This window comes from Mercenaria mercenaria, chromosome 16 (genome assembly GCF_021730395.1).
Source record: "Mercenaria mercenaria strain notata chromosome 16, MADL_Memer_1, whole genome shotgun sequence".
Taxonomy (NCBI): Eukaryota; Metazoa; Mollusca; class Bivalvia; order Venerida; family Veneridae; genus Mercenaria; species Mercenaria mercenaria.
In genome coordinates this window covers 62,470,341-62,494,719 of record NC_069376.1, presented here as the reverse complement: position 1 = coordinate 62,494,719, position 24,379 = coordinate 62,470,341, and the positions used below count along the sequence as shown (strand labels likewise).

The 24,379-nt window shown below is 34.4% G+C and overlaps 1 protein-coding gene across 4 annotated transcripts in view; it reads right to left on the bottom strand.

The window, feature by feature from the left end:
- LOC123540990 (uncharacterized) overlaps positions 1 to 18,886 on the bottom strand; it is an 84,817-nt gene extending 65,931 nt beyond the window's left edge. The window contains exons 1-2 of one of the 4 annotated variants that reach the window (XM_053527245.1): positions 18,798 to 18,886; positions 1,342 to 1,419 (exon numbers count right to left, since the gene is read on the bottom strand). In XM_053527245.1, the coding sequence (XP_053383220.1) occupies positions 1,342 to 1,411 (70 nt within the window). In that variant the 5' untranslated portion in view covers positions 1,412 to 1,419; positions 18,798 to 18,886. Of the gene's footprint in view, positions 1 to 1,341; positions 1,420 to 1,677; positions 1,701 to 9,250; positions 9,385 to 18,415; positions 18,614 to 18,797 lie in introns of those variants that run through there. The other 3 variants (XM_053527246.1, XM_053527247.1, XM_053527248.1) reach the window with 3 other exon arrangements.
- Between the last annotated feature and the right edge of the window lie 5,493 nt (positions 18,887 to 24,379).

Here is a 24,379-nt window from a genome sequence, read left to right as displayed (position 1 = left end):
ACAGAATACCTTCCTTTCAGAAGTCTCTCTGAAAGCCTTTGAATTCTTTGATTATATTAGCCTTTTCTGTCTTCTGTCCAAATTTTTTTAACAACAACCTGACTTGACTTTGCTCAGCAATATACATGTATGAGGACAAATGGTCTAACTAGATGTACGTTTACACGACATTGGTGCCCCCACTTCTATCACTGTATATGTTTTTGACTAAGTAAAGGGCCATAACTCTTATCTAGCTGTGTGAAATCCCAATTAAAACACGCGATGCACTACCTCACATGCTGAATAACGATCCTGTAAGGTTTGAGGACACTAGGCAAAATATTTTTTCAGACAAGGCCCTCAAGTGCCTCAGCAATTTTTCTATTAGACGTGCATTTTAAGAAGCTTTGAGGAAAATAATGGATCTTAATGCTGCTGTTTCGGGTCGGTTCAGTGATCACTGTGACGTCTACCACAAGAAACATTTGCAACAATATCATGGAAGTGGCTCAAACTTTCTTCATGCAGTTCCTTTAATGAGGCTATTTTATCAATAATGTTCTCTAAAATTCTAATAATGTTACTTTTCCACTGAAATTGAAAAGATGATTTGAGCCGTGCCATGAGAAAACCAACATAGTGGGTTTGCGACCTGCATGGATCCAGACCAGCCTGCGCATCCGCGCAGTCTGGTCAGGATCCATGCTGTTCGCTAATAGTTTCTCCAATTCCAATAGGCTTTAAAAGCGAACAGCATGGAGCCTGACCAGACTGCGCGGATGCGCAGGCTGGTCTGGATCCATGCTGGTCGCATACCCACTATGTTGGTTTTCTCATGGTACGGCTCATTTTCTTATCCCGGATTCACAACCAATTCAGTTACTGTTATTTTACCAAAAGTTTGATAAACATACTTTGCCTCGGGAATGATATACATTTAAGATCTATTGTATTATTTGATAAATATTTGGACAGTATACAGGACTTATTAGCAGTGAAGGTTTAACTTGGGAAAATTGTAGATACATCCCTTCACTTATCATGATTGGAAATAAATGAATCTGGAAGGCACATGTGGTTTTCAAACTTCAGTTTTGGTTCAGTTTGTTAAAATATCACTAAATCTATCAACTGCAAATCATGGCACATAACTCCACTGAAAATCAATGAACCAGAACATGTTGATGGTATGCATTACTATAGCTTGGCAAAGATCAATATGGTGAAGTTTAGTGTAGATCGGCAGTGCCATGTCAGAGGAGTTGTGGGAAAAATATTTGTGAAATACGGACAGACTGACATCATTAAATCATAATAAAACACCCACTGACTGGGATATATAATAAATGAAACACTTACGAGCATGAACTACCACTGCACAAGTCAAGCAGAAAACTGCTATCAGCTCTTTCATTTTCAATTTTACCATCAACAATTCTGAAAATACACACACACAAAAATTAACAGCTTTGATAAAATATAAATGCCAAGATACAATATTAAAATGTCTATTGTTATTACATAGCTCATAGATCATTCTGCAGGTAAAAAAACTCAAATCCTCTGCAACTTTTTCTAAGCTCTGATTACTGGCAACTGTAACATATGATACAGACATTATAAACTTCACTTGCAGGCAAAATAATAAGCACATTATACTAAGGCAGGGCTTTTTTTTTCACTGTAATTACTTACATGCAATAAACCTTTTAAAGCTAATTTCCATTACAAAGTTAATGCTGAGCAAAAATGACTTTTCCTGTGCACTGGCATTCAACAAATGGGTGGTTTTCAAAATAATGAAGCTTTTTCTTCTCTCTCACCTTACTTTAATTCAGTTCAGTTTTAGAATGTGTTTTGGAGCAAAATATATCCAAATCAATGTACTCAATAAATGTGTGCAATTTTATCTTGATGGCTCAAGCAGTTTTAAAGTTATATTAAATTATATAGCTAATTTTGTCCCCTGTGCACCCAAAAAAGTGTGACATTTTACATGAAGTATAGTTTTCAACTGAGGTTTACTTTTTAAAACCATGATTTATTGTTACAGCTTTGGCTTTTTAATGTAACTTAAACTCTGCACATTTAAATAAAATACTTCTTTTCATTACCTACATCTTATTGTTACCAATATTTCACATCTTGTGATGGCACCCTTTTCACGAAAAATAGTGAAAAAAATACTAAATTTAAATGTTGAACACTACAATTTCATAACCCTATTACTTTTCTAAAGTCTTAATGTTTTTCTAAGATCTTTATCCTTTCAGCTGTGAAGACACAGTATGATTTTTTTCTTTAATAAATCGACTTTCTCAGATACTTGATGAATGTCTATACACCTAAAAATGTCCCCTGTGCACCTTTTCAGTTGTTAAGTGTCAGATTTCTTTTATTCTTTAAATAAAATGGGATTTTACTTTATTTTCCTTGAAAGGGAGTTACAACAGATACAAAAGCAGCCTTCAACTTCACATATTACTGACTGTTAAACATTCACAAGGCCAAAAGTGATGTCCCCTGTGCACCCTTTTTTTTGACATATATCAATTATCATAGCAGTACTGTAACTTGTGGTGGCATTTCTATATTCTTAGCAGTGTGTATGCAAAATTTAGGCATTACTTGATAATTTAGCATTATATAAGAAACCCTGGACAATTAAAAATTCATTGTTTGCATTTTTTACCGAAGTTGCCAATTTTCAAGTTTAAAAGTGGAAATATCAATTTTATTGCTTCTTAAGCTCTTAAGTTTACCTAAATATGTAAATGTTCACTAGTAAATATTATGTAGTTAAAAGAATTTTACTTACCATAAACATATTCTATGAATAAATATTTTGATACAATTTGTCCCCTGTGCACCCTTTTTAGTAACATTATAAAGTATGTATGAATTTTACTATTCCATTTTATCATGCATGGTATTTTGTCATTTTTCTAATATGAATAAGCAGTTCATGTAAATTAAATGATTTCAATTTGTTAGTTATGTATAAAGTCACTTATTTTTCATTTAAAGCATTACATTTTGTTGAATTTTCATGTTTTTGAAGTGAAAATTTTCAATTTTGTAGTTATTTTGTGGAATAAACTATTTTTTGATAGTATTTGTCTAAAGTTTATTACCAGTAGTCTTTTTATGAATAGAAAACTAATAATGGGTGAATATTACTCTGATCTTCAGTATGTGTCCCCTGTGCATCTTTAAAATAACTCAATTTTGAGTAGACAATTCTAGAAATTAGAATTACTGGACATTCTTGAAATTTGGCATGTGGTTTATAAACATGCAACATGTCAGAAAAAAGTTGGTTTTATAATTATATGATAGTTATTTTGCATTCAGCAACAACTTTTCTAGGTAAAGTTTTATTTTCATGTCAAATTTGTGCAGAAAGGGTGATTTTAAAAACCAATGTCCACAAACATATGATTAAATAAGTTTCAAACCATACACATACACCCATTACTTATCATTTATGTTGAAAAAATTACTGTTATACATATTTCCTCGTCATAAAACCATGCAACATTTATCACCCACCTTACTGGAAATTCACTGAACTTTCGAATTAAAGGCTGAAATATTTTCTGATTGGCATTTCTCAACACTTCCCCAAAGATATTTCCTTCAAATTTGAAGTATTTGCTATAATAAAAAATAGGTGACCACCATAAGAAATAAGTTTGAATTTTTAACCCCTATGTCACACTTTTGCTTCATTATTTTGAAAACCACCCAAATGCATTCAATGATTCCATCTCCTGTGCTGTATAAGCATTGCAATTCTACAGACAGAATTTCTAACACCATAAATCATTATTTCCAATTACCACTTATACATGTGAATCAGCATATATACTCTCACAGGAAAACAAAACTTTCTGTAGAAATTATGAATTTCCGTATTTCCATACTAGGCCATTCTTACAATGGCTTAACTTCCATATTTGGAAGGATCCATCACTTGCATGACAGTTTCTAATCAACACTGACTCAGCAAGGAAACGAGTCTGTCCAACTTTGACTTCTTTAAAATGATGAATACATTCTATATAAACCAGGAAAGAAATATATCAGTGGATGTAAGGAAAGAACAATGATAAAGGAAGAGCTCCCAGTCATAAGTGTATATATGAAACCTGAACAATTGGAAAAATAAAAATTTAGCTGACTCAGCAAAAAAATATTGCAGCTGTTTTGTTTGTTTCTTGGTTTTCAGTTGAATGCAGTTTTTAAACAATATTTCAGTTTATGTAATCATGATTCAGACAACTATATTCTATGGTAAAGGGCTGATCTATACTGCGCAAAACTGACAACTTTCCCATTTGAATCAGAAGCGGAAGTCAAAGGACTGGTCTTTTACAAAATTTCATGAACAAAATATTCATCTGACGAAGTGATCAAACTCATGATCTCTAGACCGACAGTCATGCTTATCGAAACTGAGCTAAATGGGTAGGAAATTGAAGAAGTACAAACTACAGCATCTAGCTATAAGTTGTACAGAATGTTGAAGGTATCTTAAGAAAAATTTCTAGCATCCAAAATTAACAAGTGATGGTTAAGAGATAAAATTTCAAGGATTCAAATTTAAGGTTAAACTCTTTCTGTCTATCATTTGGTGATATTTCAAATATCTGCCTAATTGTTAAAACAACTCTTTCCACTTTGATTAAATAACAAGAGGTATTCCATTGTACATGGTACATATATAGCACTCGCCGGTAATCTGCTGAAGCAATATCTTTTATTGAAAACGCGTAAATATTGACATAACTGAAATGAGATCTCTGTGCTATTTTAGCACAAGAAAACCAAAATACCCAGAGTTTATATTTACCTGGTATGTATCAAAACAAGTGTATGGGTGTGGGACTGATAAAAAATCTTTATATTTTTTGTTTGGGTTAATTGCTTTTTTTCCACCTTTACTTTGTCCACCAAAACTACTTTGTATTATTAACTAGATGTATATACTAATAAGCTTTGATAATGTGGCAGTTGAGTCCAATAAGTCCAGGGGTGTTCAAAGATAATCCATCACAGATCTATTGTAAAGCAATTATTGGATTTACCTGTAATGGAAAATAAACAGTGTCGATTGTATTGAGATCAACTGACACATTATCAAGGTTTATTAGTATGATATCTAATTATTGATACTCAATTATTTTTCTATTGTTTTGCAATTAATCAACTGACTATTCCAAAATTTAAGACTTTATGAAACATGATAATAATTATTAAAACTTAAGTAGTTTATACTTCATATTTTTACATACAAAATACCAGAGCAAGTATAAAGTGTCATTTTTAAAGCTTTCGGACAATCTTTGATACTGTTCAACTCATGTAGACAATTTCAGTAAAGTGTATAAATTACATGTATTTTCCATTCTGGACATAAAGAGAATATCAACTTAAATTATATCTAATGTTAAGCAAAAAGTAAATTGTGTGTTTAAAGACATAATTTTGCATTAGATACTACAACATTCCCATGACAACTGAGTTGTGTTAAGGGACTAAAATGTCATTCATCACACTTTATCTACATTGTACATGCAAAAGCTAACAAACAGATGGTTTTTGAGGTCAATAAAGTGACAAAAACAGTAAAATAAAATAGACGGTATTGTAACACTATAGTATAAGTTATTACTATACATTGTAACCGTGCTTGAAGTCCATTATGCAAAAGCAATTTTCTGTTGTTTTTTTTTTCAAGAAAATACCTGTGTTTTGGGGTATTATCTTGATTTGTGTTAACATTTTTTTTATCAAAACTTACCTGAACCAAAATTATCACTTTAGACTTTTGTAAATAAAGGGACAGGTGGAAATGGCAAGTATAAGAATAAAAGGCAACCTATGTCAAAGAGCTGAATTTTATGAATCATACACTCACTATGCAAGTCATCGGGGCCATAGCATGCTGGACTACAGGGCTAGCAGTTTGGGTTTGATTCCCAGTAAGAACTGATGTCCTGACTAGTGTTAAGAACTGGGCCACAATACATAAGATTAATCTGCCTGTACAGAAGGTCTCTGGTAGTATTTTTGACATTAGCATTGTTTTGTTGCAGAGAATGGATGCTGGAGAAGTAAATAAGAAACATGCTGTTGGCTCAACAGAAAGCAAGCTGTTCAGCCCATTCCAGGTGGGGTCTTTCATGCATTACCCACTTTAAATAATCAGGGTTTTTCCCCTATAAACCTACTGCTGCTAAAAAGAAGCATTCACAAAGCAAAAATGTTGGGTTTTTAACCAAATAAATTTAAGAGACAAAATTCCTAAAACTTAATGATTGTTAACATTCATGTTTTTTGTTGATTAATAATAGTTTTGCTATTTTTTTATGTATTAATTTATTTATTTTGCTGGGTTTAACATATCGCCCACACAATTATAGGTCATATGGCGACCTTGTTTATGTATTAAGGTTAAGTAAACAACAGTTATACAGTTGAAAGATTATTAAAAATGCCATCCCACATTTGCAAATATAATAAAAAAATCATATCTTTCATACGTAGGTATATTATTTACATTTCAATTTTCTCCAGTTTACAGAACTTTAGAAGACATTTTTCCAATTCCATCAATGTAAGTGGCATTTCCAAAATGATGGGAAAAAAAGGCCTGAATAAGAAACCAAGCATTGTATTCAAGACAAAGTAATTGCAGAGTGATTGTGGGGAACAACTGGAGCAGAGATATTGTAAGTGATAGAAGAAGATAACACCTTGAAACAATAAAGAAACTGTCATCTATCAACAATGATAAAGTGGCCAATTCACATAAATACCTTAATTACTTATCTTTCAAGATAAGACTCGACTTATATCACCAAACCCACCTATACTATCTTATTGCTTTTGTCTAAACACAATTATATATATAGCTGTCAGTTTCTGGCTTACAAGAACAAAAGAATATCTTCCCAGTGGCACCACCAAAAAGAAACATCCATAAATTTTAGCTATATATCCCAAAATGTAAAAAGAACTGAGAGAGAGATAGAGAGAGAGAGAGAGAAAAAGTCATTTCCAGGAAAAAAGTTCTGTAATCATCACCACTATTAATTATTTGTCAATTGCATGGAGTATTCAGGCAGCATTAAAGCAAAATGTTCCTCTGGGAGATGTGATAGAAATCAAAGAATGCCTGCTGTATGAATGATTAATAACACCATGTGCTTTTATGTACATATTTGCTGATTGGATTCATAATGCTGATATATAATGAAATATTTCATTGTTACCCAGACCAGGGGTTTTTTTTACGACTGGGGGAAGAGGCCCCAGCCTGTCATTGGGGGAAGAAAATAGCCCGCGACGAGCAGTTTTGGGGGATTTTTTCACTCAGGGGGGAATTTACAATTATGCGTAATAAACACTTTAAACTATGTTTTTATTACATATTCTTGCAACTTTTAGCAACTATACACACTGTCACTTAGCAATAGATGGACTTGCACTAATGTTCACTTATCATTGTAACAAGGTGGGTGGGGAGAGTTGAAATGCTCAAATCATTGAATATTTAAAGGTCACATGCTTTTATTCACAAAAAAATGCTTTAAAATAAGAGTTGCTTTTGCAAGAGTCATCATATTATTATTAAATGCATACTTTTGTTGGCTTTTTATTTCAATTGTACTAGAAAATCTTGTAAGAAAGGATAAGAAAGTGCGAAAATCACGATCGCGAAAACGTGTGACAAATATGAAAAAAACGAAAGCAAACATGAAAAATTCTTGATAAAATTTCATCTTTTCACCAGAACTATTCCATACTTATAATATCTGATTACTTAAAACATTTATATTTTATTTTGCTCTAGCAAAATACCTCGGCAAAGATAATAAATTTGCGTAACGGCCGACCAGCTTATTTAATCGAATCAAGCACATAAAATAATTACTTTAAATTAACAACACATATTACACAATACAGCATAAGCTGTTACCGCTAATTAACAAGAGGTACAAACACGATAATCTGACGCTGCATTGTTCATCAATCATCTATATTACAATCTGATGATAACCACGTGTCACTCGGCGCGTGGCGTGATTGACATCTGTCAGTAGCTAATTAACATACGACGCTCCGCCTACTGTCATACTTACGCTGGTGTCGACAAACAGTATGAAGTTCACTGGGATTTTGATTGACAAGGGGCAGAGCTTTCGAACTCGTTACGCATCAAGGAGTATTACCGCGAGACAAGCAGACGCCCACGGCATATTATGTCCGGGTCAGATACGAGTTTTTATCGATTTTCGCTGGTCAAAACCGGAACCTCGGGTCCACTGAACGCTCTTCTAACATGTTTCTACTATTTCTAAAGGTTTTCACACCCATTGAAAATTGTGAAAGACCGTCTGCAAGTGTGAACGGGTCCGATATTCGGTCGGGAAAATCGCTGGGAGTAATCTCCATTGCTTTGTTTACGATTTTGGAGGGGGGGGGGATTTCGGACGTAGGGGAATTTCGACTGCGGTAGGGGAAATCCTTGGCTGTGGGGGAAATCCTCGGCTGGGGGACGAGGCCGATATTCGGCCTCTGCTATAGAATAAAAAAAACCCCTGGCTCCTGCTTAAATATTCTATTATTAAAAATTTAAAATATAACTCATAGCAGTCACACACCTATATAATTTATTTAACAGAATGAACAATGATAAATTAAATATGTAAATTTTAAAACATGTGAATATATAACAGTTGCATTAAAATCTATACTTAAACTATGTTAATAAAAAAAAATGTAATTAACAATACAGCAAAACAAGTCAGTTTAATTCATCTAATAATTACCTACTTTTCATCTTTACAAAGACCTTTATCAGAACATACTTGAATTTTTTCTGTGTGCATCAATGTCATCAAAATTGTGATTTTGCAACAGTGCTATTTTTCATGCAAGTCTCAGAGTGGCCAGCTTAGCTGGTCAATGAATGAATGGTCCATTTTATTGTAATGCTCATTAAAACCAAGTAAACCTTAATTTTTCTAGTGGAACCCTATGGATTGGCCAACATAATACAAATGGGCATCCTGTTTAACTCGATTTTTTTAAATAAAGAAATAAAACTAAAACTGCTAACAGACAGCAAATATGATTTAGTAGTCTTATAAAACAAAATAGTCCCCATATTAAACATAGAAATGTACTCACAAAATCCTCATAAATTGCAACTACCGTCACAACTTTGATATTAAATAATATCAAAAAAATTACACACCTTCTCTTTCCTAAAAATCACTTCTGTTCCTTTTGTGCTTCTTTTAAATTATCCTGATGACACAAGCTTGTTTACAAACCACACATTTCACACACACTGAGTTTTAACCCACTTTCCTTTTGAGAAACGCACGCTACTCAGCTTTCATGCTGAATTTTTTGGCAAAAGTAACTATGCAATTTGATATCCATTGAATAGTGCAATTCAGGTGTATAAGACAACGTAATAAAAGCAAAATATTTTCTGATTAAGTTAGGTTCAAAGTCTGCACAAACACAGACATTTACAAACACAGCACAGTGACACTAAATCCAGAGTTGAATGACTTGTTTTTGATAAGGGTGCATTAAATTTTATGCTGCCTTGCAATATGAGCTTACTTTTGTAGCAATGTCACTTTTTTTTTATGTGGTATTTTTCGCAGGTAAGATTTTATGGTCCAATTAATTAAATGAGAGTAATTTTTGGTCATTTTCAATCTAGATTTTAACTAAGTAGCATCGTAATACTGTCTCAAGAATTGTGTAATGTCGTCGTCTTCTTGGTAACAGTGGGGAATTTTTTTAACCCCCTCTAAAAACTGTTGCATTGAAGACTGAAACTCCTAAGAAAAAGTTTAGAAAACTTAATACTTAAAATTTTGGTTTGTTGTTCCATGAAATACACTAAACATTGATTTGATATTTATTATAATCATGCTTTGAAGTTATTTATTTATTAAACATTTATCATTATGTGTACCTATTTAGTTATTAACCTTTTAAAACATATCTTGGTTATGTACATGTAATATGAAATATATATGCGCTAAACGAGAACTACTCTTGCCGAAACTTCTTAAATTCCTCCACTTCTTCCTAAATTCTGTGGAGGGAGAAGTCAGTTCTCCCTAAAATTAGAACCTAGGATGATCCCTGTCAACGATCAAAATAAGCCAGAAGTGCACCTCTGAAGTATGTTGAACCTCTCATGGCTGAATGTATACATGTATGTAAATTAATATTCAGCTCCTCTGAACATTTTTTATATTAAATCTTTACTAATATAAATTCAGGGCAGGTGTACTGACTGCCAAATTTCACATTTTGCCTATTCCAAAAAGTTTTTTCCATGGTATTTCTCCCTGTTATTCAATGAATATTTATAGCTGACCTGTACTGAATGTTATTACAATGGTGTAGCAACTGTGCCCACAAGAGCAACAGTCGCAGTCTCAATTGTTTCAGCTAGCTGTAATACTAATAGTGGGGCCTCAGATTTGCCACTGTTGCTGACAATGGCAAGAGTTCATTTCTAGACACAGAGCTTACGATAATTGATATTGAATATGTGTGTTAATTCTAAATCACTATAAGATAAACGGCCATATTAAAATGGTACATCACTTTTAACAACTAAGACAGTATATTACAGTCTCGCAGTTTCATTAAGGGTTAGATGGGGATTTACCCCTGCTGAAGTGGTCTGAAGCCCTGGCTACTTTTCCTGCAGCAAATAATTATAGTGTTCTAAATGAGAGGGCTACCTGGCACAGCCTGTCTACTCTGGAACTTCAACCTTCGAACTGCTTCAAAAATTAATGAAATATATCATGCCTATAAGTGTTTCATAGTCTTTTGATAGAACTCTATAAAAGAGAGGCAGAGTACATCTCGACAGAATTTATGGAAGTTTTAAAGTACTGATTTGTGTGCACTAATGTGACATTAATAATTTATTTACTTATTTTGTTGGGTTTAACATCGCACCGACACAATTATAGGTCATATGGCAACTTTGCAGCTTTTATGGTGGAGGAAGACCCCAGGTGCCCCTCTGTGCATTATTTCATCACGAGCGGGCACCTGGGTAGAACCACCAACCTTCCGTAAGCCAGCTGGATGGCTACCTCACATGGAGAATTCAATGCCTCGAGTGAGGCTCAAACCCACATCGATGAGGGGCAAGTGATTTAAAGTCAGTGACCTTAACCAATCGGCCACAGAGGCCCTGTGACATTAATAAATCATTAAACCTAAAACCTAGGAAAGAAGCAGAACTCATCAACATTAATACTAATAATAGGTGAAAAATGTGTATGACTGGCTGCCTTGAAACCCATTAATTAAAAGTATTTTTGTTAGCTCTGATATTTATAAATCAAATAATATTAATATTGTAAAAACAATTAAAAGCAAAATTAAAGAAAGTGTATGTTTTAGTGTCAGCGTGTTAACTTTGCACATTACATTTATAATTTATATACATATAAAGTTACCATATCAGGTATTACAGATCTATTTGTGACATTATGTTAGTGAACACATGTTGTATATGAGAAAAAAACAGAAAATGAGGAGCAAAACATAAAGAAAAAAACATGCCATGATTTACGATTCTGAAGTCTAAGTATAATTTCTCTTTCTGTAAAGTAACGTCAAAAACTGCTACTCATAGTCTTACATTTTAGTCAAAATTTTCTATTCCAACAAAGTACACAAGCGGATGCAATTCCCAATATATATTTTTGAAAAATGAATAATAGGGTAGTCATATCAATTGTCTTAACTTGCCTAGCTTGTCCCAGAGCCTATATATGGACTAGCAGAATAGTAGAACCAGTACTCAGCATAAAATCAATACAAAGAAAATCTGATGATCCTATCATAAAATTTGCTATTTTACATCTGAACTAAACAGCTATCTTAAAACTCCCTATGTACTGTTTTCAAAAGAAGAAATATTTGAAGTCACACAAAGGATGGGCGTTTTTAATATTGTGCAATACGGATACATCCTGCTTAGAAGAGTATAGATGCTTGTTTATCACAAGTAAAACAACACTTCCAACTTTGAATATAGTGGAAAATGATTATGAATCTGTTGATTCTTCATAAACACATATTTCTGTTACTTCTTTTTTTAATATTAAAGACTAAATTCATCTAGGGTTGAACCGTGTCAAAACACTGTAAAAAGTGTGTGGTGAACATTCAACTGATTTGTATTACAAAAACAAAAAAAATCTCCCTTTTTCTTTAGTTCTGACCATTTTGCTTGAAACTGCTTATTCCATATCTACAACAAAATTAATGTATCAATTGTGCCCCCAAAAAACCCCACGAAATTTACTTTCCCTTTCAGAGATCACTCTGTCATGTGACGATACCAGTCTACTACCAGAAAATGAAACTTTTTTAAATAATCAGGAGTTAGTATTCAAATACTGCAAAGAGAAATAACTCTTATAATTGTAGGAAGTATTTGTGATGTTTCTTGACAAACATAAATATGCAAAGCACTGGAATATGCAGAGTACTAGAATTTTACCATATTTTAATATAATTATACCACTGTAAAGGCAAGAAACAGCTCTTAGTAGAAAATGGACAGGTTAGTCAAAATAAGATTTCAACTTCCTTTGAGACAACATTCAACTTCTTCCTGTGCCCCTTAGGGGTGTAAAATTCCACTCCCCCGCTCACATTGGCAAGTTAAATTCAGGATAGGATGAGTGGACCTTGCTGTATACTTGACCGCCTGGGTGGTTGTTTTTTACGTCAAAACTTACCCCAATTAAACTAAAACTGTGTTGAATTACCCTGCGAAAAACACTGTGTCTTTGTGTCAGTAGACACTTTAAAATTCAATCACACAAGGATAAAGACTAACAGTGCACTAGACTGTGATTCATTATTATCATCGATGAAGTTATTACAATAAAAACATGTACCATAAAGAGAAAAGGTATTTTATCTAAGTTAATGTTATCATCATCACCATTCATTTTCCAGTAGTCTGTCAAAGCATGGCTTCAACGTCCATACAAACTGACATCCGTAGTGGGTGGCCAAGACGAAGAAAAACGGTAGAAAAAAGAGAAATGTCTTCAAAAAAATATAAGCAAACCGAATATGATTAAACAACAAGAGGACCATGATGGTCCTGAATCGCTCACCTGTCCCCACATGACCCAGTTTTGAACTGAGTATGACGTCGTTTTATCTATTATTTGACACAGTGACCTAGTTTTTCAGCTCATGTGACCCAGTTTTGAACTTGACCTTGATATCATCAAGATAAAAATTCTGACCAATTTTCATAAAGATCCATTGAAAAATATGGCCTCTAGAGAGGTCACAAGGTTTTTCTATTATTTGACCTAATGACCTAGTCTTTGAAGGCACGTGACCCAGTTTCGAACTTGACCTAGATATCATCAAAGTGAACATTCTCACCAATTTTCATGAAGATCTCATGAAAAATATGGCCTCTAGAGAGGTCACAAGGTCTTTCTATTTTTAGACATACTGACCTAGTTTTTGACCGCATGTGACCCAGTTTCGAACTTGACCTAGATATCATCAAGATGAACATTCTGACCAATTTTCATGAAGATCCATTGAAAGATATGGCCTCTAGGGAGGTCAGAAGGATTTTTTATTTTTAGACCTACTGACCTAGTTTTGGACCGCAGTTGACCCAGTTTCGAACTTGACCTAGATATCATCAAGGTGAACATTCTCACCATTTTCATGAAGATCTCATGAAAAATATGGCCTCTGGAGAGGTCACAAGGTTATTCTATTTTTAGATATACCGACCTAGTTTTTGACCGCACGTGATCCAGTTTCGAACTTGACCTAGATATCATCAAGGTGAACATTCTGACCAATTTTCATGAAGATCCATTGAAAAGTATGGTCTCTAGACAGGTCACAAGGTTTCTCTATTTTTAGACCTACAGACCTAGTTTTGGATCGCACGTGAACCAGTTTCGCACTTGACCTAGATATCATCAAGATGAACATTCTGATCAATTTTCATAAAGATCTTATGAAAAATGTGACCTCTAGAGTGGTCACAAGCAAAAGTTTACGCACGGATGCACGCACGGATGACAGACGCCGCGCGATCACAAAAGCTCACCTTATCACTTTGTGAAAGGTGAGCTAAAAAGTAAACTAAGTATACAAGAAAATATTGTTTGTCTAAGAGTTGTATTCCAATTTGTAAACAGTTCATAATACTTCTTTCACAGTATTATCAATATTTTAAAGAAGTCGCATTAAGATAGTTAAATATGTGATTTTATTGAGGTGAGAGACTGTCCACCAAGGGCGAGTAGACATACCTGTCAAGTTTCCAAAATATGAAAGAGTGAGATTTGTGCGAGTCCCGAAGTGACAAGTGGGATGGGTGTAGAAGGGTTGAGGAATCCCCCCAGAAATATTTTTCTGAGACCATTAATATGAATTTGAGGTCCACCTTTTTTTTGCCTTGTTTTAACACGTTCTATATGGAAAATGCATGATTTTTTTGTTTAATTCTATTTCATGATACAAGAAAATTTAGTTTTCTAAACAAGAGCTGTCTCCATAGGATGACACATGCCCCCGATGGCACTTTGAATGAATACTTATGCAGTGTCCGACAAATTTATAATCTTACTGGTAGCCCAGCATTTTTTTGTAGTTGCCGAAAAATTTAAACCCCGAAAGTATAAAATTGCTCTATCCGAAACCGACTTACTGAGATGTGAGAATCAAAGGGGTCTGAAACAATGTTTGGTTAAAAATTTAAAAACATCAAAATAAACCTGTTTGTTTGTTTCCAGTTCCGCAGACACATTCCTGTCATATTAGTCTAGGTTTTTTTGGAAAAGGGCTCCTGGTCAATTTTAGAACTTTTTCACATGGTGAATTGTCAAAATTAATCATATTAGTTTAAAACTTTATTTTCAAGTTTTATGGTAAGCATTCAGATGCATTAACAAATCTTAAGTATCCCGAGGTGAAATTTAGAGAATTTTTTTTCCAAGTTGCTGGTTCTAGACAGACCTTGCAAAAAATAACTACTACTTTGTCCTGTTCAAACTTTTGTTTACACTCAGTAAGTTTCCACGCCAATAACAACTTCATTTTCCAAACAGTAGAGTGACTGTGTGCACTGAATGGGAAAAATCGGGTCGCCAAAATATGTAACATTTGATTTTAATGGTGTAAGAACTATCTGTCAACACGCTTTCGTTGCTTTATTCAATAAATGGTAATGTATTTATGTGTTCTGAGATGTTTTTACGTACAAAACATACAGTTTTCTGGCAGAATCATGTATTTAATTTTTGCCGAGGTGCAGACTGTAATGTCGCTAAAAACAGAAACGAGTTGGTTTTTCCAGTATTTTTTGGATTTCATTAGCGAACAAAACAATCAAAATTGGATATAAGTTGGGATTTATGGCCAGTTGTTGTTTATTGCAAGCTATAATCGAGGAAACAACCAGATGTTGATTTTGTAAAATATACAATGACTGGGCTACTAAAGCTTTAAATTTCTGGTTGCCCGGCGGGCTTACGTCGGGATTTTTTTGGTAGCCCGATGAAAATTTCTGGTAGCCCGCGGGCTCCAGGCAATGGATTTGTCGGACACTGTTATGGCCGATGTTAGAGTGTAGGACCTTTGACCTACGGATCTGGGTATTGCGCGCAACACGTCGTCTTACTGTGCCACACATTCATGCGTAGTTATTTTAAAATCCATGCATGAATGACAAAGATATGGACCGGACATGCCCATCATTGCACTATCATGAAATATGACCTTTAACGTCTAAGTGTGACCTTGACTTTTGAGCTACGGACCTGGGTCTTACGCGCGACACGTCGTCTTACTGTGGTACACATTCATGCCCAATAATTTTAAAATCCATGCATGAATGACAAAGATATGGACCGGACATGCCCATCAAAGCACTATCATGAAATATGACCTTTAACGTCTAAGTGTGACCTTGACCTTTGAGCTACAGAACTGGGTCTTGCGCGTGACACGTCGTGTTACTGTGCTACACATTAATGCGTAGTTACTTGAAAATCCATCCATGGATGACAAAGATATGGACCGGACACGCCCATCAATGCACTATCATGAAAAATGACCTTTAACGTCTAAGTGTGACCTTGACCTTTGAGCTACGGACCTGGGTCTTGCGCGCGACACGTCGTCTTACTGTGGTACACATTCATGCCAAGTTATTTGAAAATCCATCCATGGATGACAAAGACATGGACCGGACACGAAAATTGCGGACAGACCAACATACGGTTCAAAAACTATATGCCTCCCTTCGGGGGCATAAAAAAACAAATAAAATAAATAATGCAAATTTTATAACGGATTTTGTCAGTAAAACTGTTTAGAGTTTTTTATTACAGCCGTGATATAAAATGTTTCTAAGAACTTAAATGTTTAATACTCACTGATCTAAATATTCTACTTTCGATTTGAACCTGCACCGGAAAAACGGTTGTGCATACAACTTACTTCCTACATAGCTTGCAGAAAGCAAAAATAGGTCCACTGTCTGCTTTTCTAAGCCAAGGAAATTCCAGTTCCCACGCGTTGTTAAATTTTGACAAATAATTCTTTTATTCTGGCATCTTCAGTTTTTTAGTGTCGGTCAAGGTCAAGTGCGCAAATGGACCATTTGAAATGGTTCTAATACTTTTCCGACAACGCAACGTTCACGAATAGCATAAATAGTAACCAGTCAGTCAATATCGATGATCGTAGTCATACGGATATTAACGCATCAGTTTGATTGGTACAATCTCTTTCTGGAAGCTTCGGTAAAAGCAAAAATTGTCAGAACCAGTTTCGGCAGGTCTGTTAGTTTAGTTTATACTAATTTGTTTTAGCTCGATTGTGATGAAAGCTTCAAGCTTATTGAAACCACTCTCGAGTCCGCTTCCTGGAAAAACCAGTAGTGTACTTGTGTCAAATGAGAAGTCATGGTCGTGATCCCAGTGGGGCTCGAACCCACGACCCCTGGATTGAGCGGCCGACACCTTATCCACTAGACCACCGCTCTGCATGGCAGGTCTGTTACATAATCAGTACATTGAAAATGACACTGACATGTGTTTTCTGTTTACTGTTGTCTCATCCCGTCTTGAAATGATGATGCCAGATGGCAAATTAGAGAAAATATGTGGTCCACAATTTAAATTGGTCCGTTTTTTAGAAAGCGTGAGAAAATGCTCCAAATGCGTTAAGTCGTGATCAAACCTTGAATTCGTGAGAATCACGATTAACGCGTCAGACTTAACAAGTATGAGTAGATTTTACTGGCTACTAGTCCTGCAGGGCGAGTGGTGGGAAAATAGTATTATAGGCCACTTCCAACAGCCTTCAGCGATGTAGTTATGAGTGTCTGCCTATGGATCCAGAGGTCTGGGGATACAGCCCCTGTATGGACATTGGTATCTTTTTTTTCTCCACCAGGTTCAGAAGTGTTTGATGTACTCATGCAGTGGGCATGAAAGGTAATTCTGGAGAGGAGGGATATAAACTAGCTATTTTTATTAGGGGCCCAGACTGTAAAAAGTAAATGTTTAACATTAGGTATATGGGCATTTTTTCCAACAATTTTGGGGCCCAGCCCAAAATCTAGGGGCCATGGACTACTAGGCCCCTGCCAATTTATATCCCTGGAGAGCTCTGAAAAAAGTAAAGGGGGAGAAGTGTAGTTACAGTAGGTATATAGGCCACTTCCAACAGCCTTCCTATTACGTTAACCCTTCAACAACGTGGCCAGGTTCCGCCTACAGATCAAGGCGTCTTGGGTTCCAGCCCCTGTAGGGACCTTGGTATTTTTTCCACCTGACCTACTTCAATTATAAAGATGAAAACAGCTGTACTTTTATTAAAGTTTGCTCAAGTTTACAAATACAATCTGAAAAAAACCTACTGAAGATTACATATATTACACTGAATTGGTACATAAAATTTGTAACATTAATATCATCGGCTTTTATGGAATTCAGTTCAATTTAAGGATTACAAGATACAAGATACAAGAAACTTTATTTTACGTCGGATATGAAATTAATTGTTCTAAAAGTTCACGGTTCTACTGCAGTTATTTATATTATAAATCAAGTACATTGTATTCAAACGTTAAAAATGTAAATGACAGAAATACAAAACATCAAAATACTGTCCTGGATCCACAAGAACTAAAACCGAAACAAATTTAGATAATTTTAAAAACAGGATTGTCTAGACACCAATTTTATTCAATGTGATAAATTAACCCTACACCTAATGTGATAAATTTACACTACACCTAATGTGATAGATTTAACCTACACCTAACTAAGCCATAAAATTGTACACTTCTTACCTGACTGGAATACAAAATCCACACAACAAAATTATAAAATTTTTTAGTCAACAAAGAATCTGTAGCTTTTTAAACTATGATATCGATTTATTTTAACACTGTAATAAAGATACACATATAATGTTATACGGCGCCTATTATACAAACAAGTACAGCAAAAGGTAAGTCGACGCTTTATTTGATTATGGTCTATCCCGGAATGAATAATTTCCGACAGGTGAGTCACTCGGTACAGTTTAAATTTTTGACCGGTCGACGCGAAAACTTATGTCATGTTTGGCAAATTTTTTGAGTGTTACCCCAATTTTAAAAGGTATTAAACATACATAACCAAATCATTGCCAACTTCCGAATTACTGCATTTAATATTTGCACCACTTACCAGAGAATAAGCATTAAATTTCTATTGGAATGTGGCTGTCAATAGATAAAATACCCGGAGGTCAATTCGCCGCGCACCTGACATCCGGGCACTTGCAAGCTAAATTTAAAAACGCGAAAATTAGCGAAATAGAACATTAAACACGAAACGGAATTCGTAGTAATCCCATTAGGTGAACTATTCGCTTCAAAGTGTCAAAGTTTATTTGAAATTCAAAGCCCATTAGGGTATCTGACATACAAGACAATAAAAACAATAACACAGATACAAAAATGGCAATACATAGTATACTGCAATGTATCTAACATGTGGAGAATGAAAAAAAATGCATGATGAATGAGATAATACATACTACATACATTCTAACATTATGTTTGACAGCTTCATCAGCATGTCCTTACTATCACTATTCATTAGCATAGAAAACTTGATAGAATTTAGATGCTGAAAATAAAACTTGTCCAAATATTTTCTTCTCAAGTCAATTAAGTGTGTGTAGTTAAATAGATCTAATGGAATTCATCACCCAAAAGATTTGCTGACAGTGACTTAATTCTCTGGGAATATCAATAAAAGTGCCTTTTTCAATAGGTAACTTATGGTTAGTACATCTAAATTTAAGAAATACAATGGCAAGATCAGTAGGAAGAATTCTGAAGTAATTTTCAAATGAAAAAAAAAGAAGAAAAAAAGGGAAAAAATATCAAACAGAGAATGCCATGTTCCAAACAGGCAGCCTCCCTAAAACGAAACCCACAGCACGCAGTCTTGTTTATTATTATTATTATTATTATTATTATACCAGATTTATATTACATTTATTTATACATTCTATAGTTTAGATATTTACTAGAGTTTTCAACAACATTACTCCAAAGTTGAAAAAACTGACCCTTTAACCTATTGCTAACAATACTCTTAAACATACTAATAGCAGAAACACCTTGATTCAACCGATAATAAGACAAACCAAGACTATTAAAACTACATAGTCTACCCAATGAGGGACTTTGGTGAGTTTCAAATTGTCTCCCTTATTGGATTATGTCCAAGATAATAAAATTGTAAGTAGGTCCCATCATTTGGAATTCTCTGACTTTATCGCTGTGTTGCCTATGAGATATCTTAGTTCTAAGGTATGAGAAATCTTGCATTTTTGTTAAATTGAATGTCTGGAATGTTAAAATTAGACACTTGAGTGTTTACAGAAGATGTAGTTGAAGGCATTTTTAAATCGACAGTCATGATGTTCAATAACTTAGCTTCATTTACATCATATTGTTACAAATAACTTAGCGATAACAACAGAGTAATCCAAATGAAAGGCCCTACTTACGTTAATAGAGTATGAAATGGAGATAACTGACCAAAGTCTCCCATTTGGTTTAATGTTACGCAGTGTTGAAAGTAGATAATGATGTCATATACAACATAATACAGATTTTGCCTTCCTTAGAACTCACTAGTTTATCCCCGAAATAAAGAACTCGACCTTTAAGACTGGTAAAACTCCTAAATCACCATAAACCATACAAATTGGAGTACTCTGTTTCAGGTTCTAAAAATTAACAATATAAAACCTGAAAGGAAAAATGATACAACTGTGTACATTTAAGAAATGTATTAAAACATCAATTATTACCCCAAATCAAATTTGAGGTATTAGCACAACTTTCCCAAGGGATCAATCAGAGTTATTCCAGTAACTTACGTTAAAATCATCACAAAGACATAAAATGATATTTTAATATAGATTACATAATAAAAGTAATTGCAAACATACATACATGTACTCCTCAACCGCATCACAAATACATATCACACACTTATGACGCACATATAGAGCTATCAAGCACATATATGTAGAATGTACTAATGTAGCACATATATAGCAATCAAGCACAGATATCTAATACATATAAAGCACCAGATTGCAGCAAACATAAAGGACTAAAACTCAGATACGTATTACTGTTAAATCACTTAAATGAAGCAAACATATAAGCAATCAAAAACAAATAGGTGGTGCATATAAAGCAACAAACCATAAACTGATGCTAGCTTACACAGTAGCATCAATTTGAAAGCACGCACACTAAGAGGGGTCAGATCAAAACGTAAAAGTACATCCCTACCAACTTCAAGAGTTTAGCAGACTCTTAAATTTGTTGAAATTACTTTCTTCTCTAAAATGTCGTGAGTTCAGTAGCATATGAGCGGAAAGAGTTGACGCCATATCTTGAGGTTCTTACCTGTGGTTTATCGGCTGCTCCAGTGTATATAAAAGAATTAGTTATTCAATATTGATAAGATCATGTAGATAAGTTGATCCTCCTAAAGACGTCAAGAGATATGGCCCTCATTCATCTGAGTTTTAAGGAGGGCATTTTAGATTTAGAAACAATGTATTATCACTAGAAGTGCTGTAAATAAAACGAAATGCCCTTTCCTGAATCTTTTCAATCTTCTTGGTGTTGACCTCCCCACAAATGTGCCAAATAAGGGTGCAATAGTTAAAATTTTATAAAATGAATGAGTGATTAATGCTTAATTTCGCCAGTCCGCACAACTTTACAATTCTTTTTCAGACATTTAGCTGCATCGAAACCTCTTTAATATGTTTGAAACATATGCATCAAATTTAAGCTTAAAATCAATAGTTACACCTAAAAGTACCACATTATCTTCACACTGAATACTGATATTATCAAGATTAAAACTAAACTTTTCTTTTGTTTTGTTACCAATAGTAATGGCTTGCAATTTATCTAGGCTGGCTTTCATTTGATAATTTGTGAACCATTTAACAAAAGATATACTATCACTATCTGATACCAGACTTCTTACTACATTTGAAATATCATGGTCTGCATGCGACTGCATAATTATATAAGTTACTTTTTTTCAACAAAACAAAAAATATCATAAATGCATCTATTAAAAAGGTCGGGGACATGGTTTTAGAGAGAGACGTGTTCCTCAGCTGGTGTTCCTGCGGAATCCAGCTGATTGGGAGACATACGCAGATGTGTTCATACAACGGTGTACATTGAATCATCAATAATATTCAGAATGCATTCCATGGAATAGTGGCGTATGGTCCCAAGTTAAGATAATGGACTTGCCCTTAACCAGAAAACAATGGACAGAATTAAACAAAGTGGAATATAGAGTGTGTGTATGTGTGTGTGTGTTCGTGTTTAACGTCTTTCTCAACATTTTTTCAGTCATAAGAATATAGAGAGGGCATGTGATGTGGAATATAGAGAGGGCATGTAATGTTATGGATCCTGAATACCACAGAAACTGCCGAAAGACAAAATTAAAAAGCAGGTAGCATATCAATCGGTGATTAAACAATGCCCAAATCTATGAGAGCGGGAGTATTTGAATCATCAAATCCGAAATGTTCAAGCTGAAAAGCTAAACAGAAGCATTCGATAAGATAAATCATCTGAGACTACGTCACACTGTGCAAGAATACGGCGTCTTTCCTCATATCTCCTTCCTGATCGGCAGAAGCCAGACCTGGATTGAGATTGTTCTACAGAAGTCATTTGGTCACTTCCGGAGTCCCCAAAAGCTCTATTCTAGGACCCTCTGCTTTCTTGTTTATATTACTCAGCTTCCTTTCTCTTTCTCTAAATCCCAAGTTCAACTTTTTGCCAATGATACTGCAATCTACCGTACTATTCGCTCACTCTCGGACCCCCTTCCTGCAGCAAAGCCTTGACAAGATGCAGCTGGACACTGAATTCAACCTCTTGAATACCAACAGTTACATATCACTAAAATATTAAAGGTTCTAAAAATAAATACGTATCTTCATAACCAAATCTTAGAGTCTAGCAAATATCTTGGATTAGATCTTTCTTCAGATATAAACTACAATTATCATAGTTTAAGAATAAAACAAATAATCTAATGCCAGTAAATTCCTAGACTCATTAAGAACTTTACTAAAAACCACGTAAAAGTAAAAGAACTGGCATACACGGCCTTAGTTCGGCCCCAGCTGAAATATGCTTCTACCATCTGGAGCCTTTTACCAAGACAAACACTAACACAACTGAAAAGGTAAAAAAAATGCCATACGCTGGGTGAAGCGTGTTATTCCCCTCTTTCGAGTGTTACAGGCATGCAAGAAGATCTGATTTGCGGTCTATAAAATACCGGAGATAAGACTTCATACTCATTATGTTTTACAAAATCTACCACAATATTGTGGCAATCAGCCTTCCATCTTACATACAAACACCTATCAAACTAACGAGGCATATGCTTCCATTATCATCTCGACTTCCTCTGATTATCAAGGCACACAGTATCACCCTTTGGAATCAATCCCTAGTAACATCACTTCAAGCAAGCTGTGGCAAACATTAAATATAAGTCTTCGATGTTCGATGTTTTTCGGCGATGCCGTCTAAATTCGTTTTCGTTACCTATGCCACGTGACTTCAGTTTGCAAATCAAACTACTTGATAACGCATTATAGATAATTTATCAAAATGGAAGATTTATGCAACACTCTGCCTGATTGGATGAGAGTTTCAATTTCTTTCACTCTGTTGATTGTGCTACGCTGAGTGAAATGTAGACAAAGCGTTTATCCTAAACGACGCTGTTCACAGTTTTAAAGCTAACTTTTGTTCAGTATATTTAGCAAGAATATTGATATATCTCAAAATGATAAGTAAGTTTAATAAATATGATAAAAACCTGTTCAAATACCAACATATTTCAAATTAAAGAAAGAGCTGAATACGGTCTGCGTATCACATGAATAAGGTGTGATGAGAGTCTTTTATGTAGAGAAGTGCTTTTTAAAAGATTTTCCTTGTTACAATTGTCGTCTGTATATGAAAAGGTTTCTTGCTTTTGTGACTTATTCAGATTGCATATTAAAATGAGTACTTGTTTGCTTTGATATATTTGTTATAAATTATTTAACTGATTTATTATATAAGAATATTTTTCTTTAGTATAGTATGCAAATATTGAACACAGTTGAAATCTGTTTCATTATATATATGCTATATAATGACTGAATCTCATTACACTGAAATGAAGGTACGCTGCATACAGTTTATCTATGTGATATGACTACGGTCAAACTTTGCTTATGAAACAGAAATATTGAAATAATTACAATTGTATGTTTTGCTTAACCTTCACTTTTTTATAGGTGTGACGTCATTGTCCAAAGATTCATGAATAGCGAATATGCATTTGTTAAAGCGGGATCAGTTGGCCTATTTTAGAAATAAATAAAAATAATAAATAAAAATCCTTTAATTGATTTTTTCTCATGTATTCTAATCAAACTTGATTTGTAGCATCTTTATTAGGCCCGCAGCCAACTTTGTTCAGCTGGGACATTTGACCCCTTTTATGGGCTGCTAGAGCTAAAACTAGAAATGCCTTTATACAGCGTCTCATGAACAGCTTGATGGATCTTTGTCATACTTGGTCTGGAGCATCATTATAAGGTCCTCTTCCAAATTTATTTATATAGGAACTTGGGCCCTATTAGGGACCACTGTAGCTAAAAGTAGATATGCCTTTCTTCGCATTAACCA